This window comes from Pelodiscus sinensis, chromosome 5 (assembly GCF_049634645.1).
Source record: "Pelodiscus sinensis isolate JC-2024 chromosome 5, ASM4963464v1, whole genome shotgun sequence".
Classification (NCBI taxonomy): Eukaryota; Metazoa; Chordata; order Testudines; family Trionychidae; genus Pelodiscus; species Pelodiscus sinensis.
Window position 1 is genome coordinate 20,185,893 of NC_134715.1, and position 21,934 is coordinate 20,207,826.

General features: G+C 43.0%; 1 protein-coding gene across 2 annotated transcripts in view; it reads right to left on the reverse strand.

Annotated features, from left to right (window-relative positions):
• UNC5C (unc-5 netrin receptor C) overlaps positions 1-21,934 on the reverse strand; it is a 424,416-nt gene that overhangs the window by 159,376 nt on the left and 243,106 nt on the right. For both annotated transcript variants that reach the window (XM_006111944.4, XM_006111943.4), the window contains exon 2: positions 10,122-10,343. In XM_006111944.4, coding sequence (XP_006112006.1) covers positions 10,122-10,343 — 222 coding nt within the window. The remainder of the gene's footprint in view (positions 1-10,121; positions 10,344-21,934) is intronic.

Sequence of the window (21,934 nt, forward strand, 5' to 3'; positions counted from 1 at the left end):
GGGAGGGAGGACTGGGACTGGTGCCTGCCTGAGTCAGCTCGGGAGGCTTCGGCTGCCCTTAAGGTCCTATCAGCTCATGTTCTGGGGCCATGCAGCCCCTGGGGGGTGGGCTAAGAGGGGAAGCAATGGGAGGGAACAGGGGCAAGGGCAGGGGCAGGTAGGTGGCTGGTGGCTCCCAGGGCTCCTCATTGAACCCCCGGATGAGGGACTGCAGATATTTGCTCATGAATGAGGTCTTCCCAGGTGCATTTCCTCCTGCATCCCTGGCCAGTGACAGCTGAGGATGATGCGGGAATGTTGGCAGCCACGGGGGACTCAGAGGAGCACTGGAGTCTCCCATGGCTCCATCTACTGGGCTGTATTGCAGAGGCTGGCAAAGCTCTTTACATGCCACAAGCCCTTCTGCAGCCTGCTGCTTTGAGCTCCGCAGGAGAAGAGGAGTAGTGGAGCTGGCAGGTGTGGCCAGCGTGGCCACAAGTGTGGCTGTGGTAGGCCTCTGGAGGGCAATTATTTTGAATTAGATGCACCAGATCATCCACGCTAATGCTATTATGAAATAACAATTTTGAAATAAGCATTATTTCCTGAGGAAAGCAGTAGTACAGATTTTGAAATAACCAGCCTGTTATTTCAAAATAATGGGGTTGGTATTGTGGATGCTCTGCTTGTTATTTCAAAAGAAGAAAGGTTATTCCAAAATACTTCCCAGTGTAGACCAGGGCTTAGAGACCTACCTAGAAATACAATGAATTGAGAGGTGATGTCAGAACAAGAGGAGGGACAGTAAGATTTAGTAAGATAAGCTTGAAAAGATACATGGAAAAGGATGTGCAAGTTGACAAAAAGGACACCTGAACACCGATTACCAAATAAAAATCCACCTTGGGATTTTATTAGGACAAGCCACTTTCAGCTCTATTCTTTGAGTTACAATGGAAGCATAACCATGACAATACATGGTCTCATGTCCATTTTCTGTGTATATTAACTCCACCCTGGAACTATTTTCACAATGGAAATAATGAGTCTTTATATTATGGCTACTGAAATAAATATTTCTAGAATGAAATCTAAGTACCGTATATTCTCGAGTATAAGCCGACCCGAATATAAGCCGAGGCACCTAATTTTACCACAAAGAACTGGGAAAAAGTATTGACTCGAGTATAAGCCTAGGGTAGGAAATGAGGCAGCTACTGGTAAATGTAAAAAATGAAGATAGATACCAATAAAATTACATGAATATTTATTTCAAAGAAAAACAATAACCTAGCTCTGTAAGTGGAAAAGGGGGTCAACAAAAACAATATGGTATCAAAATACCGTAACTTTAAAAGTACAACAACCTTAGCTCAATCAGCAACCAAGCTAACACACAAGAGCTAAAATCCTTCAAAACTGGAGTTCTCCTCCTCATCATCTGTATGTCCAAACAGAGCTTCAGCTGGTGTGAGGTTATCAGCATAGACATTGTCATCATCACTGACAAACTATTATGGAGTAGTTTTTTCAGAAAGCATATTGGAATGTATTTAACTCACTTAGAAGCAGTCCCAGCTCTACGAACATCAAAATGCAGTATGTAGAAAAAGTTGAAAGAAAAATATAGTAAATCTGCCCTCTTCCACAACAAGTAAAAATAGCACCTAATGTAGCATCATTGCCAATCTACAGCAGCTATTCAAGTACATGAAAGTTTAAGAAAAATACTTCCAACTTAATCTTAGAAATGTTTTATACCCTTTTAATATATCATTTTTTAAAAAGTTCCTATAAAGCTACATGTGGCATTTCATTTCTTTTCACAAGTTTTAGGAACTGAACTGAGCACTTTTAATATGCTCTGGATTATAAATTCTCTTTAAAAGTTTATTGTGAAATACTGGCAAAACCAATTGTCATTCAACTGGTATATAAACGAGACCCAAGAGTATAATGAATTTCTATCTACAACATTTAGTCAAATCCACCAGGGAAGGGCAGTAATTTCTTTTAAAGTAGAACCCTTTAATTGTTCCTACGTACCTTCCAATATTCAGTTGTATTAAATACATTTCTTCAGACAATTGTCCTAGTATTCAGTCTTTCTTGTGTTTAGTGCACTAACAATCTGGCGTAAGTTACTGTACTAATATGAAACTATTCAGCAGTTTGACAGATTAAATATTTTTAATAAAACAGTACAGGCAGTCCCCGGGTTACATACAAGATAGGGACTGTAGGTTTGTTCTTAAGTTGAATCTGTATGTAAGTCGGAACTGGCGTCCAGATTCAGCCGCTGCTGAAACTGACCGCCAGTTCTGACTTACATACAGAATCAACTTAAGAACCCCAGGCGTCCCCAAGTCAGCTGCTGCTGAAACTGATCAGCAGCTGATTCCAGGAAGCCCGGGGCAGAGCAACTCTGCCTGGGGCTTCCTGTAGTCAGCGCTGGTCAGTTTCAGCAGAAGCTGACTTGGGGACGCCTGGGGCAGAGCAGCTGGGGTGCTGCTGGGTTGCTCCAGTAGCGCCGCTCCTGGGTGCTACTGGACCAACCTAGCAGCACCCCATCTGCTCTGCCCCAGGCGTCCTGATTCAGCCGCTGCTGAAACTGACCAGCAGCGGCTGAATCAGGACCTGGGGCAGAGCAGCTGGGGTGCTGCCGGGTTGGTCCAGTAGTGCCCAGAGCGGGCGCTGCAGGACCAATCGGCAGCGCCCCAGCTGCTCTGCCCCAGAGTCCAAAACAAAAGCCTGGTCTGCTGGGGGTGGGGGGGTGGGGAGCACACTAGCTGCGCCCCCCCCTCCCCGCAGACCAGGGACACGGGGAGCAGAGCCTCTGAGGCTTTGCTCTGGCAAAGCCTCAGAGGGAGGGACCCCGCCGCGGCTGCGGCTTCAGTCTGGGAGCCTGTGGTCTGCTGGGGACGGTCCCCAGCAGACCACAGGCTCCCGGAATGAAGCCGCAGCCGCGGGGGGGTCCCGCGCCTCTGAGGCTTTGCCAGAGCAAAGCCTCAAAGGCGCGGGGAACCGCCGCTGCTGCCGCTTCAATCTGGGTGCCTGTGGTCTGCTGGGGACCGTCCCCAGCAGACCACAGGCTCCCGGACTGAAGCCGCAGCCGCGGGGGGTCCTGCGCCTCTGAGGCTTTGCTCTGGCAAAGCCTCAGAAGGGCGGGAACCCGCCCGGTGCCCCTGGTCTGCTGGAGACGGTCTCCAGCAGACCAGGGGCACCGGAGCAGCTTACGAACGGGGCTTTCTCGCCCCGACTTCCGGGGCTAGACCCGGCTAGACCCGGCCAGTGGCAGAGACGCGCTGAGCCCGCCCGAGACGCTGTTCTCGAGACGCTGACTCGAGTATAAGCCGAGGGGGGCATTATTCAGCACAAAAAATGTGCTGAAAAACTCGGCTTATACTCAAGTATATACGGTAAATGATCTATTTCAGAACTTGAAACAATTTTTCTTGTTAGCACAAATGTATTACTGGTCAAAAGGCACACGAGTCAGGCAATCCTCACTGTACATTCAAAGACTACTAGTGCAGGAGCACTCAAAGGTCCTTATTCTGCCTTGCTCTTCCTTGGGATCTCTGAAGAAGGGGGTAAACAGACTCTAAGGCCTGGTTTACACTAAAGGGGAAAGTTGACTTAAGATATGCCACTCCAGTTACATTAAATGCATAGCTGGAATCGAAGTATCTTAAATTATGTTTTCAGGCTGTTCACATAATGTCACGTTAATGGAAGCCAATGCTCCTGTCAACTTCCCTTACTCCTCATGAGTAGCAGGACCACCTGCACCGATGAGAGCACCCTCCTAATTAGAACCAGGAGGTCTTCACTAGACCCAGTAATTCAAACCCCAGAAGATCAGCTGTGGCAGGGTCGATCTTCCAGGTAGTGTGGACATGGCCCCAACTGTCGTCTTCTCCCTGAGCAAGAGACTTGTAGGCAAAACACTAACATTGGCTAAATGACCTAAAGTGCCTATTTATTTAGCAGCTGGAGCATTAGGAAATAATAATTTCAAATGTTCTTTCCTTGGTTGAAGGAGAGGGTGAAGTATATGTCAGTGGCACTGCAATGTACAATAGAGTGTCTATATAACCCTTCTGAATATTTTTGCAGAAATCATTCAAATGTATATACTAATTGAATAAAATAAAAAAATAAAAAAACAGAAAGTACATTATTTGTGGGCCTGATTCTTTTCTGTTGTGCAGTCACACACACCAGTGCAGAGTCCATTTTGATTTGATAGCATTTAACCTTAGTTTTACTGAGATGTCAAGCACTCTACAAGATATAAAGTCCTAGAGACTCAATGTGCGTGCATCTGCATCACTTTCGGCACTGCAGCAATGGGAAATGCTTTCCCATAAAAAGCAAATACACCAACAATTCCTTATCCACAATCAGTTTCAGTTGCACAATAATTCAAAAAATGTGCACAAATTACACTAATGATTACTGGTGCTCTTGCCCTTCCTGTGCTGTATCCTGTATCCTGTTCTTGGCTTCAAAAGCATTAGTTCTGCAGCATTTGTTTCTTTCCCTTGCTGTTATCTTGTATGATAGCAGCTCGTAAAATGAAATATATTCCCTTTTTCCTACTTTCATCTTCTCTCTTTAAAACAAAATATCACCAATGTTCACTTTTATACTTCAGTAAAAAGGCAAAAAAGGACTGCATTTTGGCTTACCATTCCATGTATACATGAAATGACAAGGCCAGATATGCTGTGCACTGATGAATAACAAAGCACCCATTTGGACATCTTTAAGAAAATGCTTAACTTTTAATAGAGGAAGAAAATTCCAGTGGGGCTAAAGATCAAAAACAGAGTTCAAAGATCTTCAAGATAAGACACTTCTGTTTTCCTGGAATCCACTCTAAGTGCATTTGCATGGTTCTATTACCAGGCTAATTTAATTTAATAAATGTGTAGTCTAGAACATCCTGTCACCTTTTACTATTCTCAGTGTCTTTGATCAGTAGCAGTAATTTCTATGGATATTGGCTAAGTCCATATGCATACTCTATAAGACTAATAATGTTTTACTGCTCTAAAATATTCCATGATGCAAAGCACCTAAATAACACCCTGACTTTGTTATACTGTAATAACTTCCCCATCTTACACAGAGAAAGATATAAATGTTTCCTTGTCTCATACAAAAATTAACTCTTCTACACCATATACTCCCTCCCCCCCAAGCAACTCTCTTTGTTAGGAGCAGAACTGCACCCCAATATTGCATCCTGTGTCATTGCTGGCATATCACCCAGCATATACTGTGTAGCTTTTATTAACAATGGAAACAAATTTCCCACATCAGGAAGAAGCACAACTGTTTGGCTACGAATACACTGGCAAGATTTTGCGCAAATACTTTTAACGCAAGAGAGCGTCTACACTGGCACGTGCTTTTGCACAAGAGATGCACTTTTGTGCAAAAGCATCTGTGCCAGTGTAGACGCTTTCTTGCGCAAGAAAGTTCCGATGGCCATTTTAGCCATCAGGCTTTCTTGCACAAGAAATTCATGTTGCCTGTCTACACTGGCCTCTTGAGCAAGAACAGTTGCACAAGAGGGCTTTTTCCTGAGCGGGAGCATCATAGTTCTTGTGAAAGCAGCACTGATTTCACACATTAGAACGTCAGTGTTCTTGTGCAAGAACTCCCCACCGGTGTAGACAGGCAGCATGCTTTTGTGCAAAATCATGCCAATGTAGACATAGCCTTTTTGTATAAGTCTCATTCACAGTGCTTCCAAAGCTTCAGAGTCCACGAACCGCTGAAAACATTTTTCTCTCTCTCAACATTTTACGTTTTAATTGGAAGGTAAGTTAGTGAACTAAATGCCTTTAGCATTACACCTTTATTTCATATTCTTCTTTCTTCCCTGTACTCTGATTCCTTTTTTTAAAGTACTGAGTGTGTGATTAGACTTTATTATTTTGCTTCCACATTTCATTACCTTTTTTTGTTCTCCTTGTCACTGCTTAGCTATCAGAGGACTGAAGAGAGAAAATCTAGTTCTCAGATGGCATTTTAAAAACAACTCAACAGGGCTTTCCTGCTCAGTGTTTGAGAGATAGCATAGCAAAATAACAGTGAAGAGAAATGCACCTATTTCTCAGTCACTCAGGTCATATGACTGACATGGAAAGATGAAAGCATCTTCTAAAAACCCTCAAGCAACATCCAGAATAAAAATGTTGTATAACTGAAATCTGTTTAAGCTCTTGTTTTTATTATTTGTGTGGCTTAATTGTGTCATTGACTGACTGTTAGTGGTTTTAGATAACTAAATTGCCCTAGGGAGACAAAAATTCCTCTCTGAGGCCCCCTGGCACATGTAATAGGGGCACATCTGCTGTTACATACTCCTTGTACCATCCCTGAATTGCATATCTACCTAAGGACACAATCTGTCTTTATGGACAGGATCTACCTGTTTGTATTACAAAAGAAAAAAGGGATGGTGACAATTCTTAGGAGCTGGCCTGACAAATATAACCCACCATCTCAACAAACCGGGAAGTTACCAATATCTGCCAATAGCATTACTGACCAGTGGAGTATAGTAACAGAGTCTGCATAGTCCCAAACATGGTGGAATGTGACACATGAATTGGGAAAAGCTATTTGCTAGCTTAGTGGATGCAAGCTACTAAGCTGCTGATCTAGTATGTTTATTGATTGCATGTTCTTCTTTAGTCATGTCTATCATTCATCAGAAATGAATTGAGGCCCATTGACTCATACAGCTTTTTCTCACAGTCAACCAGCTCCAACAATTTTCTTCAGTAGCTTTTTACAAATCATCTGGGAAAGAGCTAGCATATTAATATCAGATTTTCACTTTCTGGAATTTAGTAACTGCTCATATTTGGTCCAACACTTTTATAGAAGCTATTTTCCCTGATCAATGTAAACTTCTTTCCATTCCAAAGCTCCAGAGATGCTGTAATTGCAGATATTCTGAGATCCTGTTTTTCTATGTTGTCTTAGGGTTTTTGTTTTCTCTGGTGAAGGCTCTGGCACTTTATTTGGTAGGATCTCATCAACTGGATTGGTGAGACATGATGTTAATATTAGACACATGCTGACCTTGGATTTTCCAGCTAAGCAGCTGGGATACTACACAAGTTGTGATCAAAGTATGCTCAGAACTTTGCAGGTATTAGTGGCATCTCAGTCTGTTCAAATGCCCTGTTGTATTACTCAGTTCAAACCCAATTGGATAGATGCTGTCAAGAAAGGGGCCATAAGAAAGATGGTTAAAAGATTTCCCTATTTCTGTTCAGGAGACAGAGGTGGCCCTAGAACAGTAAACTTCCGATAATCTGGCACCTTTAGGACCCAGGGGGTGCCAGATTATCAGATATGCCGGACTATCAGAAGGGGGGGCTATGAGGGGTCTGGAGTGGAGTGGGAGGGGCGGCGCTATGGGACCAACCCCGCAGCACCCCAGCTGCTCTGCCCCAGGCATTCCTAAGAGCAGCTGGGGTGCTGCCGAGTTGGTCCCGCAGCCCCGAGGGGCAGCACTACGGGACCAACCCGGCAGTACCCCAGCTGCTCTGTCCCAGGCGTCCCCAAGAGCAGCTGGGGTGCTGCTGGGTTGGTGCCATAGCGCCGCCCCTTGGCGCTGCGGGACCAACCCGGCAGCACCCCAGCTGCTCTATTGCAGGCATCCCCGATTCAGCTGCTACTGAAACTGACCAGCAGCGGCTGAATCAGGGACGTCTGGCTCTGCCCCAGGCGCTGCGAGACCAACCCGGCAGGACCCCAGCTGCTCTGCCTCGGGGGTCCCCGATTCAGCCGCTGCTGAAACAGATCAGCGGCTGATTCCAGGAAGCCCGGGGCAGAGCTGATCTGCCCGGGGCTTCCTGGAATCAGCTGCTGATCTGTTTCAGCAGCGGCTGACTTGGGGACCCCTGGGGCAGAGCAGCTGGGGTCCTGCTGTGTTGGTCTCGCAGCGCCGAGGGGCGGCGCTACGGGACCAACCCCGCAGCACCCCAGCTGCTCTGCCCCAGGCGTCCCCAAGAGCAGCTGGGGTGCTGCTGGGTTGGTCCTGCAGCCCTGAGGGGCAGCGCTACGGGACCAACCCGGCAGCACCCCAGCTGCTCTGCTCCTGGCGTCCCCGATTCAGCTGCTGGTCAGTTTCAGCAGCAGCTGAATGGGGGAAGCCTGTCCAGCACTTCCGGGTTCCTGATGGTGCCAGACCATCAGGAGTCCCAGAGCATTGGATGCCGGACTAATGGAGGTTAACTGTATATGTAATTTCTACCTCCAGGTGCCATGTCAGTGGTAAATCTGAACTCACAAGCATTAAAGACCAAAGGAAAATATATCTGGACACTATTAGCTGGCTTGGTTTGTTGACTTAGTACAAATGAATATTGCTCCTTGTATTGTGCTCATCCACCCCATGTCTTGCAATGAAGAATAGGAAGTGATTTATTTTGTCATTTGACGCAAATGATGTACCATTATTTTCTGTAAGACCATTGCTACAGTAAGAAAGCTAACCTAGATTTGGCACATTTATGTGAAGTGTTCTTCCTTCTCCTGCTATCAGAAGCAGTTAAGAACAGGAATTTAAAAACAAACATTTAGAACACTTGGGACATAGCACTATTGATTTAAAAGGAGTTACATTTACCCTAGTATAACTAAGAAGAGAATCAGGTCTCTAAGTCTAAAAAGTGAATGTTGAGTGCATTTTACAGTATCAGTAATCAGGAGCGGCCCTAGACGAGCTGCCAGCAACTAGTGCCCTAGGCGAAACACGCGATTGGCACGCGATCAGCGCCCCCGCCTCCAAAGCCCTCAATGGCCATTTATCTTGGTGACCGCCTAGTTTACCTTTATTGACAGGCCACCACTGTCAGTAACTATAGGCATTATTCAATTTCTCAGTGTTTAATATTAATAAGGCTTAAGGAAGAAATGTAATGAAAACTGAATCCACTGAAAGCCAGGGAAAGTTCATGATAGCAGATTCCCAGTCTTACAGGAATGATGGAACTAGGGGAGGTAGTAAGCAACAGAAATATTCCCCTTTTCCAGTCTTCTTCCTCTATAAACTTTGCAACCTATTGAAAGATCCTATTATAACTAACAGACAAACAGATCCAAAGGTTTTTTTCCTGCTGATTTTCCTTTCTGTATCCCTTCCTCCAATCATCTTTCCCTTTCTCAAGCTGAGAGAACCACGGTGCTGTTAAAAGCTTATGCTTTTGAACTCTGTGCAAATAAATGAGCTGAAACAAATAAAACCCAGTTCACATGAGACTTTCAAGACATCTGGTGGAGTTATTTTTCTGAATAATTAGACCAAGTGGTGGAGCAATTCCCAAATGAAAACTACTTTCTTGCTTGATATTCAGTTATTTTTCATAGCCATCAAGATAGAAATAAGCCCCATTTTTCTCCCTTACATGGAACTCAAACCTTATCAGATTACCAGTCTTTCCAAACTTGGACAATCACATCTTTGACACGGCTTGTTTATAGATCACATTTTTAAGCCTCTTTATTTCCTTTATATTTTGAGGACCCTATTAATCTTCCATGGAAGTCGATGGGAGTTTTGGCATTGATTGGATTAGGACTGAACATTTAGCCTCTTTCCTTCATTTCTTCCTAATTTGCTGTAGGTCTCTCTAGTACCAAGTCAATGTTGCAAGCAGCAGAATATAATGGAACAGCAGCCAGTTGCATGCTCTGGAGTCAGTATATAGTTCCTGGATGGAGGACTATTGTATCGTCCCATTATTTTCTGCCTGAAGCTAACAATAATTTCTTCTTTTTCACATTCTCCCCTTTTAACCCTTCAACATAAGAGTGGTTCAAAAGTTAGCATTGTGTCCCTCCTCTCTGCCCCTCCCCCCGCCCTGTCTGAATACACTGTAATTAGTTTAGAACTAACAATAATTAGAGAACTGAGAAAGGAAGCCAATTCTGTAAATGGAGAAATCATTGTGACTCTTTTAAAATTAGCAGACAATTGAGCCTCTTTTTTATTTTAGGCAAGTCCATTTTATATCTTTCTGCCAGTGTAAATGAAAACTGGACACACTAATGTCCTAATGTCACCCCCAATGACCTGGTGAGAGAACACAAACACACAAATGCCTCACCAGAAGTTTCATCTACTCGCTCGTCCACCACATGATCCTTCTGATGAACCCATTCACTGTTGCACTTGAAATAGATCTGGGTCGCAGGGCTGGCTTTGCAGTACAGGTTGACAGGTTTGTTCTTCACGATGTAAGCTTCTTCAGGCTCAATGAGGAAATGAGGCAGAGGCTCTGGAGGATCAGATGGAAATGTTTCTGGGAGTTCGTGAAAAAAATCGTCATCTGTAACAAAGAAAACAGAAACCTTTGAAAATTGCAGCAGCTGAAATGTTGGCAGTTAAGAGATTACAGGTTGGACCTCCCTGGTCTGGCACCCTTGGGACCTGAGCTGTCCCGGACCAGGGAGTTTGCCAGGCCAGGGGAGATTGGTGCTCCCCTGCTGGCTGCCCTGGGCTCCTCCTCTTTGGGCTCCCTGCCCTGCCGCTGGCCCTCCTAACACTGTCCCAGCATGGCTCCCCACTCTGCTGCCCACCTGCTGCCCCGGGGTCTCCCAGGGTTCCAGGGCAGGACTGTTTGGCAGCTGCCAGCCCTGCTAGTGCAGTACAGGTTGACAGGTTTCCAGCTAGGGCCACCCAGCTGGCCCTGTTGCTGCTGGGGGTTCCTCAGATGGGGAGCCCAGCTGTCCCACCCTGCTGATAGGGCAGGCACCCACCTCTGCCAGCCTGCTCACCTCCGCCAGCCCTACTTCACTTGGGGGCTGTTCCCCGACAGAGGCTGCCCAGTCACCCAAGCCCCGCTGCCACCAGGGGTTTGCCAGGATTTGCACCTCCCCAGATGCTGCCTGGCCTTGCTAACACTGGGTATTCCCCGTCCAGTGTGGGGGCTCCCCTAATGCCTCCTGTCCCCACTGATGCTGGGGGTTCCCAGCCAGGGAGGATGCTCCACAGATGCCTCTTGATCCAGCCAGGGCTCCCCATCTCCTGCGTTGCTCCCACCTTCTCTGGGGCTCTTTGGTCCAGCAACATCTGTGGCCCTGTCAGACCAGAGAGTCCCGGATTTTGCAGGTTCAACCTGTATAAGCATTTCTAAAAATCCCAAGGGAGAAGAATGCCTTTTCAAATGAAAAAAACCAAACCAAACCCCAGGAAATGTTCTTGAAGTGGAGTTTAAATGCAGAGTTGTTTTCAACCTAAAAGTTGTTTTTACACCCTGCTCCTTCTGTTTCCTCTGGTTCTTTTGCTAACTGTGTGTTTACGAATGGTTCCTTTTTATTTTTCTTCAGTGGCAATGGTAATGACAGAACATAGTTTTAGCACATGGTTCTGCCACTTATTAAACCCCAGTACAAAATTAGGTTAACCTAAACTGACACTAGAGAGTACAAGAGCATAATTGTTAGATACAAACATGCACAATCATACACATACAGTTCTGCACACCTAATAAGCATGCACAAATATCACTTTGTGTGGATGCCAATTGAATATATGTGCGCACACATGGCCAGTAATGGTTTAGGATGTTACCTCTAGAGCTTCAGTATGAAACTAATAGTAGGAGTTAAAAGGCTGCATCAGTTTCTAGTCTATGCGTCTTCATTCATTCTTTGGCTACTCTGTTGAAAATGCTAACAAGGGTGCCAAATTCTGGTATTCTTTTTGTAGCATGTTCACCTGCTCAATGCCCTCTAAGGAAGAGGGACTAGTCATACTTCACTCACTTCACACAGAGCCCAGAACAGTTACCAAATCATACAGATGTGTTCTGTGGATTAATAAAGGGCTTTGGTCTTCTTCTGTGCTGTCAAACCAGCACTTTTCCCCAGTAGTAAATTCACTGAAGAATTCATTGGAAAAAAACCCAGTCTGATAAACTAGTGGAAACATTGAAAATCAGCTAATTTACACAGCTTCATTCCTCTTCCTCCATTAAACACCTTTTTACAAGCAAAGCATCATCTCTACACACCCTTTTACAGATAAAACCCGCAAGATCAGAGAGAGAGAATTCACTGAAGAATACTCCTCTTCCCATTGACTTGCAAAACTCTTTTCAACCGGCAAGAACATTCAAGATGCTCACAGTGGCAAAGGGATGAGGGAACAGTAACTATTGACAGATCCATCAGCAAGAAGCTGACAGTCCTGAAGGCCTCATTCAATCTCCTCTTTTCTGTCTCTGAAGCAGTTATCGTTATACACAGTGATGGACGCTGGTGATGATCAATAAAGCATCACAGAATATCAAACTAAAAATACTGCAGAAGGTTAGCTATCCTCTTCTTGTCAGTTTCCATGAAGATTAAATGTCAGACAGCTACCTTTCTTTCCTCTAGCTTTACCTATATTTTTTGTGTCCGGAATTACAAAGGCTATGAAAGCCTTTCCTTCTACTGCAACCACTTTTGTAGAAAGACAGATAAGGAAGAACAATAACAGATGAAAGAGGCTGGAGAAGAGAATATAGTACCTATCTACATAGCTGTATAGAGTTACACAGTACATCTTCATTAGGCATTAGCAAATCTTACAGAGTTTGAGGTTTTATGAACCTTTTGAACTATTTATGAATCTAAAACCTGTAATATGAGTTTGCAAACCTTTTCTCATTTTCTCCTTTAGGGTATTTCAGTTTAAAAACAATAATGGGCCCAATTCACTACTGCATGACTCCACTGGAGTAAATTTAGTCAAATCACAAAACAGGAGTGATGGAGTGGTGAATAAATCCCAGTATTTTTCTATCATAGGAAAAGCCTCTTCTATAAAATAACAAGGACAGAAGGACTCCTTTATCAAAAACTAGTCTTTTGTAAGCAGGTGTCCTGCACACAATATGAAAAACTGATTTAATTTTTCATTAAATGTTTTCTCTTTCATTATTTTCCTCTGTGATTTTCACTCTAGCCACTGTATGTTCCACTTTTCACGCTATTTCTGCACCTGCTCCCCCACCATTAGATTTTCCTCTCTGCTTCCTTTTCCTCCACAGTGTTTCCAAAGTGGAATATGACATAAAATGCATGAGTTTGAATCAAAGTTTGGCATTCATGACAACAGTGTTTGAGCTAAGGCAAGAGGAATTTGTGCATCCCTACTATGCATCTTACTCATAATACAAACATACAGATAAACATACATAGACATTAGAGATGAATCATTTCACTTGAATTGCCACAGGATGCATCTTTTTTCTTCTGGTCATTTATTTGCAAATTGGTGAGCAGACAGATGGAAACTAACAAAGCACACATGTTTTATAATTAAACAAGTATTGCTTCGCTAATTTCTGGTGACTGGAAAAACAAATGCATTTATTTTCACCAATAGATCTCAATACATTATCAGAGACAATGCTTATGCTGCCTCAACGATTAACTAGTTCTTATCAAAGATGTAACTAGAAGCTCTAAAAAGGAAGAAGAAAGGAAACTTGGGCCAAGGGGAAGAAATTTCCTTCCTTATTTCCTACAAGTCTGATAGCTCTCTCTCAGGAATGGGTGCAGGCTTTGGGCTGCTCTTCTGAGAGCACCCGTTTCTAGCATTTAAACACTGTTTTTATTTTCAAGTGGATTTTCTAATACTGCTCACTACAAACTCAGCTCCTCTTCTGGCTTGCTGGAATATTGGGAGGGAATACCAGATTCTATATATCTCTCCAGATGCCCAAAGACTAGCTCAGAGAATATTTATTGTGAGCCAGTTTTCTTATTTAATTTTAATATACTGTATAATTCTTCATTGCTATTGTATTTTAACAAAAGTTACAATCAAGCCCAAATTTCACTTTTCTTTCTGTACTGACATCTGAATCACATTCAAAGAGATGTTGGTGAGATAGGTGTTTACAATTCACACATAGTTAGAGCACACACACAGAAGCTCTGCCACACAATGATACTATTTCTCTCTTTATTTGTACATATAAGAGAATCAAAATAGATAAGATTCAATTCTTTTACTTTTTCCACAGAGAGGCATTTTCATTCTTTTATCAGCCTCCATGATTATTATGATTGAATGAATTAACATTATATGGAACAAAAAAGTAAAAGAAAAAATGCAAACATGTTTGGATTTTGCTGTACTCAACAAAGGAAAGCAATCATATGACAAAGCTAACCTCATCTTCATCAGCATTAAGGGTCTTTAACATGGGCCTCTGCTACACATAGCTAAGAAGTAATAAGACAGCCTTATCAGGCTGTGGGAATCAGAGCTGCAACTCAGTTTGCACATCTAAGTTCCAAGAAGTGATTAGATCTCTTGCTGCAGAAAAGCAAAAGAAAACCATTGTTCCATTCTCCCAGGCTGTGCCTAAACTGCACCTGGAGCTTGAAATAAGCTACGCAATTTGAGCGATGCAAATTGCGTCGCTTATTTCGAGTTAATTTTGAAATAGATTATTTCGAAATTTGGCGCTGTCTACACAGCACTTATTTTGAAATAAATTGCTATTCCAAAATGTCCCTTATTCCTTGTGGAATGAGGTTTACAGGGACATCGGAATAGTGAGCCTGTTATATTTCAAAATAACGGGCGTGCTTAAAAGACATGGAATAGCAATTTTGAGATACCAGAAGTATCCCGAAATAGCACTGTAGTGTAGACGTAGCCCCACAGACAGAGAAACTTGGTCTTTACATGTTTCATCTATGGTATTGAATCTGCTATGTTAGGGAACCACACTACAACATAGCAGTCCCTGACACAGGTAAAACGGTGTTTGGTCTTGCAGTATAGATGGAAACAAGCAGCTTTTAGCCTTGATGCAAAATCATACCACAGCCCAAGATCCAATGTTTGGATTGTGTTGTTCAGACACATCCTTGCGTTAGGGGTGGATAGAGGCCTCTTAGAAGAATCCAGATTTAGACCCCTTATAAACCTGTACAAAACCTGAATAAAATAATTCAAAACAAAAGTCCTCTGGATAAGGGACATGTAGCATTTTGACCCTGTCATAACTTGTTCCTTTTTTATCCCCTTCCAAAATGAGATTGAAACATTTCTATGAAGTATTTATATTTCTGTGGAAATCTGTTCAGTTAAAAGTTTATCTAACCAACTCTTTAGAATACAGTTCAGTCCTAAATTTATAAGACCTGATTCAGCCACGTTATGAGAGTACAGTGTTATAACCAGGTCTCCTAGTTATAATTGTTCCTACAATTTAGATGGGACTTAAAACACCTTGTGTGTATGTCTGCGAGTCTGTATCTGTACATGTAAAAGGGGCTGAACCTCACCCAATATTTGGTCTGTGTCTTCCAACGTACAACCTCTTGGATATGTTAGGATGTGTCTACACAGCAGGGTTTAACTCGAAATATGCTACACAAATTGAGCTATGTCAATTGCGTAGCTTATTTCAAAATAGCTTATTGTCTACACAGCTCTTATTTCGAAATACAGCACTCTTCCTCTGACTTCCCTTACTCCTCAGACAATGAGGGCTATGGGGGTCGTAGTAAGACAACCTCCAGCTTGACAGTATTTCGACATTATTTCAAAAAAACTGCCTGCTGTATAGATGTGGACTAAGTTATTTTGAAATAACACTAGTATTTTGGAATAATGTTGCTGTGTAGACTTACCCTTAAAAATTCAGCCTCTGGAAGTGCAACAAAGGGTATGTCTACGCTGCCCCCATCAAAGCTCTGCAAGCACTGTGACATGGCACAGTAGTCCTTATCAACAGGGGGAGAACTCTCTCACTGACAGAAACCTGACAGTAAAGCACTGTTTTAATGCTGAAAAACACTGGTATAAACTTTTATCAGTCAAAGGTGTATTTTCACACCCCTAATGACTAAAAATTTAGTGCTGAAAATGGCAGTGTAGACACAGCCAAAGGCATACCTGGCCTTATCTGATTTATCTCAATGTTCCATGCCAATGCCAGAAAATACCTTTTCAAAGAGTGGTCTGTAAAAGAATTACACCTTTAAAAAGGAAATCATGTGCTTGATTTTTAATTACTCTGTCAATACCCTGTTTAACGTGCCCCTTGGACCGAACACGAACTCAGACATGAGTGCTCTCCTACATAACAGGACTCCATTTGTGCCCAATTATTGCAAACGGTGAGTTTACTTCTGTAAAATGTCACATTCATCTTTATTTTCATGTAATAAAATGTACAACCCAGCTGTTGTTATTGACTGCTCCACACTGCGAAGACAAAATACCTGATTAATGAAAATGCTAACCTGGTTTCATTCATGCAGTTAATTCACTCCGAGAAAGTAAATTTACCAAAGCTACCTACATCTATAAATTTAATGCTGATTTATACTTCAATGGCTTCTCTCAATTTAGAGATGCTATTTTACCTCCCTCCTTTAACATCCTACAACAGTGATTTGAAAATAAAAACAGTGGGCCACATCCAAATTTATTTCAAATGGCTAAAATGCTATGGAAATCAATAGAGCTGAAGCATTTTACATCATGGATCTCACACAGAGTAGACCTGTGGAAGGATTACATTTTAATCTTTATTTTAGGCAAAAATATCCTTGTCATGCTCATGGCCTTCTTGTTTTTAAGAGGCTTCTGCCCTCTTTTGGAGCATTGTTGCTGAAATTGTACTTAATATAGCACTTTTTGATTAACCTGTGACAAAGGAAGAGTTTTTAGTATGTTCCACTTTTTACGGTCTAGCATCCCAGCTCTAATTTAGGGTAGGAAAATATTGTGCTCTGAACACTAATCTATTTATCCCTTGATCACCAGTTTTATTACTATATATCAAGCTTTAATTCTCATCAACGCAGCACATAACTCACTATATTTCTGAATTGCAGACTTAAAGTATTATTGCTTATATCATAATATATAGGGCCATTATCTCTTTGTCTGAGTCTTGAAGCAAATTCTTCTCAAATGGAATTTACTTCAGAGTGATTCAAGAGCAATTTGAAAGGAATGGCTGCAAAGCTAATTCCATTTGCATTTGGATACCCATCACTCAGTGAGATCATTCATGATGCATTACAATAAAGGCAGCTGGAGTTAACTGTAGGGATGGGATTTCTGCTAAGTTTTTAATGTTATGATTAAAAAGCTTTCTGCAGCAACAAGTCTTATTTACTGTGAAATTAACAGCAGGTGCTAGCACTGTGAGATAACTTTATCAGGGTTGTGGCAATCGTTTGTTTTATGGGAGAAACATTTTTCATAAAGGAAAAGACTCGTTGGTAATTCCTGTGGTTGTAGTCCTGTTTCCCTGTCAAGGACACACAGCATTATGGCACCACCCAATGGGAAGCAAGGAGGCAAAGAATGTGTCAATTGAGCCCTGTATTCAATATATTTGATTCACTTCACACCCCATTTATATTGCCAGGGCACTGAAGATAGGTCTTAGGCCAGATCTTTACTAAAGACCTATATTGACCAATCCCTATTGTAGACACTGCTATGTTTATGGGCGAGCTACTGCTTCTCAGGGAGGTGGATTAACTAAGCCAATGGGAGGAGCTGTAGTGAAGATAAGCCCTTAGTGCAGATGAGAATGGGGCCTTATAACATGAGAAAGGAATAGGGAAACAAGAAAAGGAGAATCCAAGGCAGAAGGAATGAGGATGGGATAGAAATAGAGGACTACAGTAAATGGAATTGCCAGTGCATAATGTTGCATTTTCATATGCCCCTATTCTTCTATCTTACCCCTAGGAACAAATCTAGGGCAAATGTAGATGTAATGAGCAGTATGTTGAGAAGAAAGGTGTATGTACTTCGTATCCCCATTGAGAAACCTTATGACCAGTGGAGGAGCCAGCACAGGCAGACCCAGCACATGTTCATACTGTGGCACGACATACTTGGAAATGGAAGCTGCCCAAAAATCTCAAGAAGCAGTTACCCTTATAACAGAATAATATTTGACCTGTTTGGGAGGCTGGGGTCAGTGGTTGTGGGCAGGGTGAAGAAACCTAACAAGGCGAGATGGGGCTGTAGGAGGGCTGAAATAAGGAGGTTGGGGGATGATGGCGTGGGGAGGCTGTGTCAATGGTAGGTTCTGAGCAGATGTGGTGAGTGCTGGAAAGATGAACTGAGAGTGGTGGGGGTTGATGAGGTAGGGGGCTGAACTGGGGAGGGGGCTGAGCTGAGAGGGACTGGGTGGGGAGAGAACTGATTGGGGACTGAGAGACATAATTAATTGCTGGGTAGGAGATGGGCAGATGTGGGGATGAGAGGTCCTGAGGCAGAACCCAATCTACAATCACATTATCGAGGGCATGTGGGAGAGCAGACAGCACTAACTGTCACATGTGCACACCCTGGGGATGGGCAGGAGCATTAAAAAAAATCAAGAGAATGCCCTAAAAAACGTAACACAATCTTTTTTTTTTTTTAAATGTCATGATTTGGGGGCCAGTCTGATGATTTGGGGAGTCTGACCAGGGTGAATTCTGGTCAGACACAAAAAATATGAACTCTCAGGAAAAAACTGAATTCTCCCATGTTTTTGAATAAAAGAATCACATTAATTTAAAGGAGACTTCCACAGGCGCGTAAATGGACACTTGAAAAATACAGGACAAATGCACTTAAAAGTCACTGGATGGTCTTGGGGGCTTTTCAGCAAAAAACAAATAAAACAAAACAAAAAACCCACCAAAAACAAAAAATCCCCCCAAACCTCAACTAAACTCCTACCATAAGAAAAGGGAAGTAATATCTCTGCCATACTATAACCCCCTTTCCTCTGAAGGTTACTGATCGGAGGGGAGAACTTTTTAAAGTCCTTCAAGGAGGAAATCTAACAGTGAAGTGAACAAGTGTGTTTGTTCTTCTTAGTGGCCCAGGACTGTCAAATTGTCAGCAGGAGGCGGCATTCTGCAGCTTCAAGGGCTGCATTTTGGAAGAGAAGGGCTTATCCAAAAATTTCCAAGCTGCTCTGGATGAGAGGAGGACTTTGGGCTCTGGATCAATGGTGAGCAAAGAGAAGCAGTTTCCAGGGAAGAGCAAGTGACAAGTTCATTAACTCTTGGGCTAGTATTATTACCACTACTTTGCCATCTGTAGCCTAACACAGAATTTGGAGAAGAAGAGAAAGGCAAGAGAAGTTTTTCCTCACAGCAGTTACACTGAGATCTCTTTGTTGAACAATTCAGAGCTTTAGTTGTTGTACAAGTCTATTGCTGGTTCTCTCAATGGGCAGTAGAACTGTTTGAACAAATGACTGAGAGTTCATTTCCTATTGCATTATATCCTACATTGCATTCCCTCTTCACAGATGTAAAAGACTATGTGAGGAGGGGGCACCACAACAGAGCGGGCCAATACTCACTTACTTTTCACAGTGGGCCTAGCCCCATACTACAGCTCTTCCCCCTGGTGCTCAGCCTCTCTGGCCCAGGGAGCCTAAGCAGCTGAGGGGAGCCTGGGCCACTCCACCTACCCAGGGTGTCATTTTGGGAGGCTGGGGTGGGGGCAGCAGCAGTGCACTCTAGGACAGAGCTTGCTTTTCATCCCATTCCCCAAACTATCAGGGAGCAAGGGGAAAGTATTTGCATTCTGTGCATGTCCCTCACACCTGGATAGTGAGCTACATTTGGGGAACAGGATGAAAAGCAAGCCACATCCTGGAGTGCAAGGCTGCTGCCTCTCCTTCCCTCCCAAAATGGCACCCCTGTCCGAGAGCAGCCCCTGATCTGTGTCTCCACCTCTGGCCCCTCCACCAGGGCAGATGAAGGGTCTTGCAGCTAGGGCCGGATGATAATTTTGTGGGGCTCAGGGCAGCGCCACGGGGCAGCACAATTTCGCGCATGCACCTTGGCAGCAGCCGACCAGAAGTAGCGTGCGCAGGGTGAGTGTGCGGGGCCTATTGAAGCGTGGGGCCTGGAGCAGCCACCCCACTCACCCTGCCCTAAATCCGCTGCTGCCCGGGTGGCTCTTCTGCAGCTTTTTGGCCAGGCTGAGCTAGAAGCCTCAAGCCCTCCTTACTCTTACAAAGATGCAAGACGGGAGAATCAGATGTCCCGTTTCATTCCAGACACAAAAGCTGCCTCTGTCGGTTAAACTGCATGGGACACAATAGGTTTTAAAACAAAGAATAGAAGAATTCAGAGTGAAAGAAACTCAGTGTTAACTAGTCAAGCTCATGCTGCCAATGTAGGTACTTCTCAACAGACAAATGTGCTTGAGCTGGATTTCCTTTCTTTTTCTCTCTGCTTTCCCTCTGGAGTGTACTATGTTACAGCCTTATTATCACCAATTAATGTCCAGAAAAAAAATATCAAAGGGCCTGATTTTCCTCTCATGTACAGAAATGTAGCACTTGTAAGACCACTGATCTCAGGTACGACCCAATTTCAGTGGAATTACCCCTGATTTACACCAGCATAAGAGAGAGGAGAGTTAGGCCCAAACAGTGGAAGACAAAGGCTTTTGCATTATTTGATACATCCTGATTTCATAGGACAACTTGTAAGGTTAATTAATACTGTTCATGAAGCATGTGTCATTCCCTAATCACATTTAATTAATCATCATAACTAACAGCCTGCTCCTGACCATACTAAAGCCTATGGGAGCTTTGCCATTGACTAGACTGGCAGAAAAAGCAGAACCTAAATCTGTCCCTTCAAAATGTACCTCACATCTTTCTAAGGAGGAACATTCCTGAAGGTGTTATGTTGGTAATTTAAGACAGACTCATTAGCATTCATACAGATACAATTATGTAAATTAAGGCTGCGTTAACATGGTCTTCCACTGGATCAGGACAAATTGCATAAGTCCTGAGGCTCTTGCTCAAACAAGCAAGAGATGGCCTGGTTAGCCATATGTACTTGTTAGCGCTGCATTCAGCCTACATAAGCATTAGTACTTAATGAGGTTACATAAAAGATGAGGGAAATCTTGCCTGCATTATAGGAGGGAGTAAAATTGTTCTGGAGAAGTACATTTATGATCATTTGTATCTCTATAGGAACTAATGAAGACATCTGCATGTTTCTTTGTGTTATTGCCTTCATGCTATTGATAGATAAAAAAGACTGAGTTGGATCCACAATGGATCTAGACTAATTTACACAGGGGAGGACCTGGCCCAAGAAGTTTGAAAAGCTGATTATCAAAAATATGTTGGGGCATTTTTTTTCATTAAAAGTTGATTGAGATAACCCTTCATAACACAAATATGACACTGACTTTTTCAATCTATGATAACGAGTTGCAGGCCCATTTTCTGATCCGCACTGCACTGAATTCTGTATAGCCACTTGTAGCTGTGATATAGAGGCAGCAGCCAAGGGGCCGGTGGTATGGCAGTATACAAGGGGAGCCAGTATACAGGGGGACCTGGCTTTATAGCCAGCTCCCAGCATTGGTGCCTCAGGAGTGGGGGGGCTGCGTATAACCATGCAAGTTAACTGATGAGCCCAGGCTCATCAATTAATCATGTACACAGTTACACATTTACATCCCAAATAAAAACCAGAATTCTACGATTAGTCACATAGTCAAAACAGTCATATTCCCCTTCATTTGGATTAACCAAGTTGCAAAGCATAAAAGTTGGGGTTTGTTTAAACTTTTGACCCAGGATTGTAGCCTAGTGAGTGAATTCTGAGAAGTTGTGTTCATCAATTTTTTTTTTTGCGCTCTTTTGAAAAACGAGCTAGAGTCTGACTTTGCAGTGCTACTGTACAGAGCTGGATTGGTTACTGAGTCAGGTTATCAAAGTGCAGGATCTGAAAAAAAAACAACAAAGCTTGAGCAAACTAGAAAAGATGCTGATGAAACATCCTTCTAATTATTACAGTGCTGTATATAATAGTCTTTTGTGCTGTCACCTTCTCTTTTATTGCCTTAAAACTAATAAAATATTTAAGTTAAAATAAAAAAGAAAGTGGGTCA